The sequence below is a fragment of the Lathyrus oleraceus genome, chromosome 2 (genome assembly GCF_024323335.1).
Source record: "Lathyrus oleraceus cultivar Zhongwan6 chromosome 2, CAAS_Psat_ZW6_1.0, whole genome shotgun sequence".
Taxonomy (NCBI): Eukaryota; Viridiplantae; Streptophyta; class Magnoliopsida; order Fabales; family Fabaceae; genus Lathyrus; species Lathyrus oleraceus.
In genome coordinates, this window is record NC_066580.1 from 439265820 (window position 1) to 439276473 (window position 10654).

Genomic DNA, 10654 nt, shown 5'->3' on the forward strand with positions numbered 1-10654 from the left:
TTAGTGTGTTTTCAAATGTGTATCAGACCCCTTTATATAGTAGAAAGATTCACATAAAAAGGAACAATGAAAAAAATTCAAAATTTCTCCATAATCGATTGTGCTAAAGACTTTTAAGAAAAAGTTGCTCAGATTCGTACCATCATCGATTATTCATATTTTATAATTGATTACTCAATGAGACACGACTCATAATTGATTATACAACAAGCATCATCAATTAAAAGCATAAATGCACTTCATAATCGATTATATACATGTCCAGAATCGATTGTGCAAGTTTAAAAGTTATTTTTAATATTCCAAAGAAGTTTTCTAAAATGGTTTTTGAAATGGGATGTTTGGAAAATAATTTTTGTAATGTATATATTTTAGCATTAAAGAGCTACACACTATTTTATAACACAACCCTAATAAAATAAAATCACTTAAACTTCGAATCAACAACGTGCTTTCAAGTTCAGGTCCATTCCTTTGATGATGTATAATATTTGATCTTGTTCAGTCAATCACCATAAATTTCATGTCATGCTTTTTTATTTGGATTCATTCTTTGATGATATTCAGAATATACGATCTTGTCGAGTCTATCATCAAAATATGTTTAAACGTAGAACCACAAAACGGGACAAATATTGTAACATGTTTAGAAATTGAAATTGTAACCTTTGATTATTTTTAAATTGAGGAGTGTCAAAGTTGTAATCCTAGAACAAATCAAATTACTTAGAGTAGCTAGACTAACAAACTTTTTTTTGTTAAGAGTTAGTTAGCATTTAAATAACTTTTGTGAAGGTAGTTACTTGTTTACTTGCTAAACCAATTAGAAGGTGATCCCTTTCATGCATTTGCTACTCACTAATTCAATACACAATTACCATAATCCTTCTCTCTCTTTCACTAGTTGCTTGAACTATAAGGCAACTAGTTACATTAGTTTTAATCCAACAATTAAATCTTCTTAAACTTTGAAATAATATTAAATCGATCCCTAAATTTTGAAATAATTTATACGCAGCCCCTAAATCAAGGACCAAATTACAAATAATTTAACATTTTAAAGATCCAACTAAAAACTTTTTAATTTAAGGGTCCAATAGTAAATTAATAAGAAATTCATACTCCAAATGTCACATTTAAAAATCCTCAAATATTTGAGAAACTACTTAGTAATTAAACCAAAAAAACATAAGACTAATAAAAGCACATTGTTTGACTTGAAATCACCATGCAAAGGTTTCAATTATGTGTGTCATGTGTGGTGTAATACAAAAAAATTCTCCACCATTTTCGAGTTTCTGTTAAGTGACCAAGTCACATTCACAAACCCTCCAACATTTCTTATCCTCTCCCCAAATATAGCAAGTGTGAGTGAGAGAAAGAAATTATTAATTTTCCAAAAAAAGAAAGAAAATCAGTGGAACCTTGTACCGAAGTTTTCTCCTGAATCACATAATGCAAACACCTTGTTCATAATGCTTGTGCACCAAGCAACACCACATGCACGTGTTCATAACTTGGAAGAAACCAAATATTGAGTTTAACAAAATATCTGTGTGAATTTTCAATCCATTTTTTTGGTTTTGTCAACCAAAAATCATGATGTTGACTAAGAGCAGATTAGGCCTTTTGGTAACCACTTTTGTTGCAGTGTTGTTAACTCTTTCAGAAGTTGTCCATTGTGTAGAAAAGGGTGTGACTTATGATGATAGGTCACTCATCATCAATGGTCAAAGGATGCTTCTTTTCTCTGGATCGGTTCATTATCCGCGTAGTCCTCCTGAGGTACACATGAATTTTTGTCAACAACGTGTTTGTATTTATGTTTGAATGAACAACTTATTTAAGTGCGTATGCAATAAGCACTTATCTGTAAGTGCTTATTAACATTGTTGGTTATCAAAGTCTTAGATTTATCATTTGCTTCATTTTATACATTGATCTCTTTTGGTTAGATGTGGCCAGACATTTTGAAGAAAGCCAAACAAGGAGGGCTCAATGTGATTCAAACTTATGTTTTTTGGAACATTCATGAACCTGTGCAAGGCCAAGTAATGTCTGCATATGTTTTAAGACCAAATTTAAGTATATATTTTAATAAACTGTTGCTAAACTTTTTGTGTTTGTTATTATGTACAGTTCAATTTTGAAGGAAATTATGATTTAATAAAATTTATTAAGATGATTGGGAATCATGGTCTGTATGTAACACTTAGAGTTGGACCATTCATTGAAGCAGAATGGAATTATGGGTAAGACAGTATTCTTTGTTGATTCAAATTTCTATCTAAATATTAGCGACGGTTGAGTCAATTGGTGAAACGCGGTTACATGCATGGATCTTTGCTAAATCTTGTTTTATTCGTAACTTTTTCAGAGGATTACCAATATGGCTAAGAGAAGTTCCAAACATTGTATTCAGATCAGATAATCCATCTTTCATGGTGATTGTTCTACCTCATGATCACATATCAGTTTCACAATCTCTTACTCAAAAAGCATTAGTGCCATTTTGATGCTATTTGTATATACATATGCAGAACCATATGCAAAGATTCACCCAAATGATCATAAAGAAGATGAGGGATGAGCGGCTTTTTTCATCTCAAGGAGGTCCAATTATTCTGTCACAGGTTAACAATTGAAGATTAAAAAGCAGTTTAAGAAAAGTATGTGAAAGTCATTTATATCTTTGTTGACTGCATAAGATTTACTTTTTCATCATTGTTGATTTGTCAGATTGAAAATGAATACACATCTGTTCAACAGGCATACAAAGAAAACGGCACTCGGTATATTCAATGGGCAGGAAACATGGCTATAGGACTAGATACTGGAGTTCCATGGATCATGTGCAAGCAACTGAATGCACCAGAACCAGTGGTAGGTTCATTCAATTTCTCTTGGAATTTTTTTTTTCTTTCATTTTCTTGTCGATGAAAATTGATAGAAAGAGCACAATAAGTATGCAGATAAATACTTGCAATGGAAGGTACTGTGGAGATACTTTTACTGGCCCTAATACTCCAAATAAACCTACTTTATGGACTGAGAATTGGACAGCACAGTAAGTGTTCTAATCTTTTCATCACACCAAAATGGTATATCAGTGCATGTTTGGGTGCATAAATATGATTATGGTTTGTCAGGTTACTTTGTATTAGAATTGATTTCGTCAATTTAATTAGACGTTATAAAAAAAAATAATGTTTGAAATCGTGTTTGGTAAAATGGTCATCTAAACATACACTTACGACATTTCAGATACCGAACATTTGGAGACCCGCCATCTATAAGATCAGCCGAGGACATTGCATTTGCCGTTACTCGTTTCTTCTCAAAGAAAGGCACGCTTACTAACTATTACATGGTAAACAGCATGGATTTCCAAGCTTTGGTGTTAAACTTTGTACAAAAAAACCGAGTTACATCACTCTAATGACATGATATATGTTTTGAAGTATTATGGTGGAACAAATTTTGGAAGAACATCATCTTCTTTTGTGACAACTCAGTACTATGATGAAGCTCCTATTGACGAATATGGTTAGGCACGTTGGGCTTGACCCTTTTTGAAAACTATAGTACACCATTCAATTTTCTTGATGTCCAGCCTTATACCCTTTTGTTTGTGATATTCTTAGGACTGCCAAGGGATCCGAAATATGGTCACCTTAGAGACTTGCATTCTGCTTTAAAACTTTGCCAGAAAGATTTACTATGGGGAACTCCATCACTGCAAAAGTTGGGTAAAGATTTAGAGGTAGAGAAATAATAGTTTCACTGATATTTATATGGGTAAATACGCTCGAATAAGTCAATCCAAACTAGGATAGTGTTCATATTCATACGCTACAATGTTTTTGTTTGCAGGGTATAACTTTTGAAGGGAAAGGAGGTGTTGAATGTGCTGCTTTCTTATCCAACAACGACACCAGTTTGGCAGCAACTGTGGAATTCAGAGGGGCTAAGTATCTCATTCCTCCACGTTCTATAAGCATACTTCCTGACTGCAAAACAGTTGTATACAATACAAAAATGGTAGTTTAGAAATTCTCAATCTAATATTTTTTTCCTTTCAGTTCTGTGTCAAAAACTAATGTTTAGTTAGTTAATTTCATTGCAATGTTTCTTCACATAGATTGTTTCACAATTCAGTGAAAGGAACTACAAAAAATCAATGTTTGCTAATAAACTTCAATGGACAATGTTTAAAGAGATGATTCCTACTCCTGATGCTTCTCAAATTAAAACAATGGAGCCTTCAGAGCACTTCAGCACAACCAAGGATAACAGTGACTATCTCTGGTTTATGACAGGGTAAAATGGCTTTTTAATCCTTACCATTACCACAGTATCAACATGTTTTAAGTCTGCTGGTGTTGTCTTTTCCTCAGTATAAAAGTGGATCAAGATGACTTACCCTTGAATAAAACTATAAGTCCGATTCTCGAAGTCGCGTCTCTCGGTCATCTTTTGCATGCATTTGTCAATGGTGAATATATAGGTAATGTTCTCTCTGATCATAATATTTTCATCACAATATTTGTCAATGATGAACATATAAGGTGCTTCTAATTGTGCATTTGATTAATCTCTCAAATTTGCAACAAAAAAAAAAAGGATCTGCAAATGGAAACAACATAGCAAAGAGTTTTAACTTCAAAAAAGAAATATCCTTGAAGCTAGGAGATAATTTCATATCAATCTTGGGTGCAACTGTTGGATTCCCTGTAATGATATCAAAACTTATACTTTACTATTTCATTAGTCAGTCTATTTTCTCAAGCAGCATATTTATAAATGTGTTTTTTTTCAATCAATTTAGGATAGTGGATCTTACTTGGAACACAGGCTCGCCGGGGTCCGTGCAGTGCGGCTGCTTGGCCTTAACAGTGGTACCCGTGAACTGACATACAACGGATGGTGGCATAAGGTAAGACGGAAACATTGTTATCAACCGTGGATCGCAAAAAATATTTTTAAAAAAATAGTCGTTTATTTAAATTCCACTGCGCAGCAATGTTATAGTTTAGCTGTTATTTGACAATATTTTGTATTGAACAGTGTATTATGGAACAATAGCGATTTTTTCAAATTTCGCTATGATGTAACACTATAGTTGTTATTTAACAACACTGGTATGAGAGCATCACATATATAATGACTATGTATTTAACTTATGACTATGCTGCAGGTAGGTTTAGATGGTGAAAAACTCAACATTTTCACAGAGCAAGATTCCCACAAGTTTGAATGGGCCAAAGTTAACAAGGGACCATCTCCTGCTTTAACATGGTACAAGGTACTTCTGTTTCTTAAAACATTTACACAACAACATGGCAAGTAGGTTTTGAAAGTGAATGGGTGTGTAAAGAGCAAAATATCCAATACTTTCTTTCAATAATAATTACATATTTTCATCAATGACAGACCAACTTTGATGCTCCAGAAGGAAATAATCCTGTTGCCATTCAAATGGAAACTATGTCCAAAGGAATGGTTTGGGTGAATGGGAAAAGTATTGGCCGATACTGGTCATCTTTCCTTTCTCCTCTAGGAAAGCCTTCTCAGCCAGTGTAAGTAGTGTGCATGCTTTGATTGCATTCGAATCTTGGCTAGAACGATTCTTAGTCAGACTTTACTTACTTTTTTCCTGAACTGCGAATTAACATAGTTTAATTTCCCGGAAAACGGGAGGGTTGAGATGAATTAGTAAAAAAATTATCTAAAACCTTGCTTCCATGTTTTGTTTTGACAGGTATCACATTCCAAGGGCGTTCTTGCAGCCGAAGAAGAATCTTCTGGTTTTATTGGAAGAAATGGGAGGGAACATAGATGGTATACAGATCCTAACTGTTAATAGAGATACAATTTGCAGCACAATAGGGGAAGATTATCCTCCAAATGTAGGGACATGGAGCAGAGAAAATGGTGTGATAAAGAGCATTGTGGAAACTCCAAAACCAACAGCACACTTGGTGTGTTCGGACAACAAAACAATTACTGAAGTGAATTTTGCAAGTTATGGTGATCCAACGGGAAGCTGTGGACATTTCCTTCTTGGAAAATGCAACGCACCAAATAGCCAAAACATTGTGGAACAGGTTAACACCGATTTTATTTCATTCTTTTGTTTTTCTTCTTACACATAGGTATGCTGCTATATTATATGTCTGTTCCTACATGTAACCGTTTTATTCTCATTGAACAGTACTGTTTGGGAAAGACAGAGTGTACAGTGCCTGTAGACAAGAATATTTTTGATAAGGATGGAAACACTTGTCCTGGAATTCCAAAGACTCTATCCATTCAAGTGCACTGTGGTCATAAGAATGTGAGATCACATATGAGAGGCATGTTAGAGTCTAACCTGTGAATGTGAACAGACATCATACTGTGGCAACTGCTGTCATTTTAGGCATTTTAGACTGTATTTTTGGCACTTCGTAGATGTTTATTAATATGAGTAGGCTTTAATTGGATTTGTTAATACCACATTTTGTATTTTTAACATGTAATTTTTTGGTTCATCAGGAAATAGATAAGATTTAGAATCACAAGAATCGTGTAGTTCTTCATGCCATCGAATTCTCTAAACTGTTACTTTAGAACAAGAGATTAGTTTAGGTTAATGACTTAACCATTTATTGATCATGGCTCAACTTATAACAATACAACTTTGTAATACTCTCTTGCCTATATAATTGGGACCATGGGTGGCATCCCAAGTACACTGGAAAATTACAGGTGAGGTTATCACAACATACAAACATTCATCACTATAAATTACAAAGAATTACAAGCATTCACTACAAAAGAAACATCGAGCCGGAAGATCAAGATTTACAGAACGCATGAAGTGTGTCATCTAGAGCCTTCCTGTCATAATCCCCTGTGAAAACGCAACTTCCTAGAGAACCCTTTAGAAGGATAAGTCTCAGCAGTCCATCTGCTACCTTCTTATCAACCTGATAATACCAATATAAATGAAGGTTTAGTCACAGGAAAAGCAAATTGAGCATTAGTAATAGTATTGAAACTGAAGTATCATCCCTTACCGCCATTACAGATTTAAACATGTCCACAGTCACAATTTCGGGAGGCACAATAGGTAACTTAGCCTGTTTCAAAATGTCATTGACTCGCTTCACAATAGAATCATCAATCCATCCTAGGCGATATGACATGTCAACAGCCATTACCTGTGTACATTGGCATACAGTTTCCCTCAGAATTGAAACAAATGTCAGTATAGTTCTTGGTTTTATTGTAAAAATATATATATTTATACCGTGCCAGCAGCAACGGCCTCTCCATGAAGCCACTTCCCATAGCCAACGCTAGTTTCTATTGCCTAAAAAGGGTGCCATGACAAAGAGCATTAAAATCAGAGAAGGAAATTTACTGATAAGGATAACGCAGAAACAAATTTTTGTGATTATTTTGATGAAAATAACTTGCACCGCAAATCAAGGCGTATTCTTAGATTTTTCATCAATATATTTTTTAAACCGAAGTGGTCTAGGAAATTATGAGATCGGAAAGATTCATGAAGTCTTTAGAATAAGTCAAAGCAATATAATATGAAATGCGGCTTGAGTGATTAATTAATCAAAACAGTAATAAATAACTAAAAGTTATTCTTAACATTCTCTTTATTCAATCTTCTGTAGAAACTTAAATTCCACATTTCAGTTAAATTGATTTATTGATTTCAATAAGGTAAAAATAAGATTGTACACGAAGTACTAAATTTTTCTCAAATAATTCATATCTTCCACGTATACACAAATTCTTTTTCATTATATTGACAATTTTATACTTGATAATGATGACTTAGAAATTTATAACCTAAGTTATAAAGATTTCATACATCAAGAAAACCAAGGATGGTCTTCACAGCAAATATTTCAAAGTTTTGCATCTGAAAATAATACAATAAACAGTAAAAGATACTCACATGGCCAAATGTATGACCCAAGTTCAATGTTGCTCTGATTCCACCTTCTCTCTCATCCAAGGACACAACCTCTGCCTTGTTTTCACACGACCGCTTTATAGCATATGCCAGGGCATTAGGATCTCTGCAGTCGATAACAATAATTTGTAAAAACTGGAAGAGTAGAAGAGAATTAAAAAAAAAAACTGCACAACATTAAGATGAAAAATGACAGACGGACAAGAAATGTAACACTAATGTGTAATGATGTCCAAATACTACAAAAAAGGTATTGTGTTTGCAACTTTGCATCCGATACTAAATAATACACCTATATTTATACTTCTAATGCATCTTATTTTTTTGGATATCCGTCACACTCAAAGCAATGTTGTCAATCACCAATAGCAAAATGCTAAAATTCAGCTACACAATAGTGCTATAGCGCCACTATAGCAGCTATTTGACAACATTTTGAACTAAATAGCATATCGCGGAAAACTAGCAGTTTGTCCAAATTCAGCTATGCTATAGAGATATAGCATCACTATCGCTGCTATTTAACAACACTGCCACAAAGTACTTCTCAACCTTAATTATTACATAGGGACTTCAGAGAGAAAGCACCCATGGAAATTGAGCTATGACATATACTAATACCTAGATAATTTATATAGGGACTAGAGAGAGGAAGCACGCATGGACTTGAGACAGGACGATGATATCTAGACAACTTTAATCCTAACATACAATAAATATGCAAGTTTCATTTAATATATGTAGTCATACGCGTACCCCTATTTTAATTTTGTTTTAGAAAACTAAACTAGCGATATATAGTATCGAATTAGACACTCATATTTGTACATGCAACATAGTTAACAGGTAACGAAAAGTCAAAAAGTTCAAGCTAGAGATGTGTTTTTCCCAGCCAAAGTATATTTCCTAGAAGACCTTCTTTTATGAACTATGAAACGTTACACCAATTATTACAAACTTCACAAGGGAAGTGGAAGAAGTTAGTAGCAAGAATGAAAGCTTATTACACTACTTAAATTAAGGTTTTACCTAGCCATCAAAGCCTGCATATTTTTCTCTTGCCACTCAAAAAATTCTGCATCCCTAATGAGCCCATACTTTATAACCTCTGCAAATCCTGATGCTAGTTCCCTCTCTGGTAATGTATTTAATGTGTCCGTGTCTATAAGCACACATTGAGGTTGGTAAAAAGCACCGATCAGATTCTTCCCAAGGGGATGATTTATCCCAGTTTTGCCACCAACTGAAGAATCAACCTAAGAACATAATATACAATCCAATGAATACAGAAAAGGGATAATGTAGGTACCATAAACTATAAACATCAACATAACACAACATCATAAACCTCATCAACATACATCATGAAAAGATATTTAAAAAGAGCATCATAAGACCTGTGCCATAACAGTGGTTGGAATCTGAATAAAATTAACACCCCTTAGGAACGCAGCGGCAGCAAAGCCACACATGTCACCAATCACACCACCTCCAAGAGCAACAAAAGTACACCGCCGGTCCAATCGAGACTCAATGGCCTTGTCAAACACTTTCATAAGAGTATCCTATTAAATCAAACAAGCAATCAACTTTCACACACCGTTACCCAAAGTATCAACAAACACAAAAATCAATTCAAACACTAAAAAAACACCCACCATGTCCTTGTACTGCTCACCATCAGGTAAAATGACACTTTCAACAGAAACATTTGGGTTTCCACTTGTTAAAGCCTCAACAACCTTGTCTAGATACAAAGGTGCAACTGTAGTGTTAGTGACAATAAGGACCTTCTTTCCATGGACATGCCTATTGTTACAAAACAGCAAAATTAAGTTTTTGGTTCCACTGTTATTACTAGTACTAACCACCAATTAGGTTAAAACTGCAAGATTAAAATTTGGTAATAACTGTAAAAATTTGATTTTTTTAGCCCCATTTCATTAGAATTGGTATTACCTCTGGAGAAGCTCGGGTTTATTGAGCAAACCGGATCCGATATAAATGGGGTAGCTCCGATCACCCAAATCAACGTTGACAGTGGTGGGAGTTCCGGGTTGGGTTTTTGCTGAAAAGGGGTCCATGAGTTGAGATGAATTAGCGCATATAGGTGACCTAAGAGGTGTAGAAAGAGATGAAATTTTTGGGAAATGGTTGGTGGGGTGGGAGAATAAGGAGTGGGGGTGAAGAAAGTTAGGATTTTGAAGAGAGGAGAGGTGAATTGGTTGTTTGAGGGATGGGGATAGAGATAATTGGGTGGATGTGGAAGCCATTGGAATTGGAAATGGAAGGAAATGGGAGGAATGAAGGGGAGGGTGAAGTTTGATGGTTGGTGAGTGAATGCAATTGCAACAACATGGTGGTTTTTGTTGAACAAGTAGGTGATGAATATGGTGACTAGGATGTGGAGTTAGGTGAAGATTTTGTTTTTTAATGTTGTAAAATTACTTTAAGATTTCTTTGACTAATTGAATGTGGTGGAATGATGATGTGGCATTATATGGAATATGGTAAAAATTTATGTGCAGATTACTTAAAAGAGAAAATGGATTCTGTAAATTTATTTTATACTATCAATGGTGATCATATATTCCGTCAAATCAGATTAAAAAATTTAAAATACTAGTTTGATATGGCGAAATAATATATTTTTATTGGATTTTACACTGTCAC

General features: G+C 34.3%; 2 protein-coding genes across 2 annotated transcripts; one reads left to right on the forward strand and one right to left on the reverse strand.

The window, feature by feature from the left end:
- Window positions 1-1584: 1584 nt before the first annotated feature.
- On the forward strand, window positions 1585-6507 carry LOC127120128 (beta-galactosidase 13). Its single transcript, XM_051050520.1, has 19 exons — window positions 1585-1785; window positions 1956-2051; window positions 2140-2252; window positions 2378-2444; window positions 2541-2633; window positions 2740-2883; window positions 2973-3067; window positions 3265-3370; window positions 3462-3546; window positions 3645-3763; window positions 3874-4041; window positions 4142-4320; window positions 4398-4507; window positions 4624-4733; window positions 4829-4936; window positions 5198-5305; window positions 5434-5579; window positions 5762-6107; window positions 6215-6507. Exons 1-19 carry the CDS (start codon window positions 1600-1602, stop codon window positions 6377-6379), a joined length of 2544 nt encoding a protein of 847 aa, XP_050906477.1. The 5' UTR covers window positions 1585-1599; the 3' UTR covers window positions 6380-6507.
- Window positions 6508-6625: 118 nt separating this feature from the next.
- On the reverse strand, window positions 6626-10380 carry LOC127120129 (3-dehydroquinate synthase, chloroplastic). Its single transcript, XM_051050522.1, has 8 exons — window positions 9941-10380; window positions 9640-9790; window positions 9379-9546; window positions 9011-9237; window positions 7964-8087; window positions 7295-7357; window positions 7062-7205; window positions 6626-6971 (listed from the first exon to the last, which is right to left on the reverse strand). Exons 1-8 carry the CDS (start codon window positions 10252-10254, stop codon window positions 6840-6842), a joined length of 1323 nt encoding a protein of 440 aa, XP_050906479.1. The 5' UTR covers window positions 10255-10380; the 3' UTR covers window positions 6626-6839.
- Between the last annotated feature and the right edge of the window lie 274 nt (window positions 10381-10654).

Excerpts from the sequence above, each read along its gene's own strand:
- LOC127120128 (XM_051050520.1), top strand. The coding sequence starts at position 1,600 with ATGATGTTGACTAAGAGCAGATTAGGCCTTTTGGTAACCACTTTTGTT. Across the intron at positions 3,371-3,461 it reads CGCTTACTAACTATTACATG|TATTATGGTGGAACAAATTT; the intron begins GTAAACAGCATG and ends TATGTTTTGAAG. Across the intron at positions 3,764-3,873 it reads AGTTGGGTAAAGATTTAGAG|GGTATAACTTTTGAAGGGAA; the intron begins GTAGAGAAATAA and ends TTTTGTTTGCAG.
- LOC127120129 (XM_051050522.1), bottom strand. The coding sequence starts at position 10,254 with ATGGCTTCCACATCCACCCAATTATCTCTATCCCCATCCCTCAAACAA. Across the intron at positions 9,547-9,639 it reads GTGAGCAGTACAAGGACATG|GATACTCTTATGAAAGTGTT; the intron begins GTGGGTGTTTTT and ends TTGATTTAATAG. Across the intron at positions 8,088-9,010 it reads ATGCAGGCTTTGATGGCTAG|AGATCCTAATGCCCTGGCAT; the intron begins GTAAAACCTTAA and ends TATCGACTGCAG.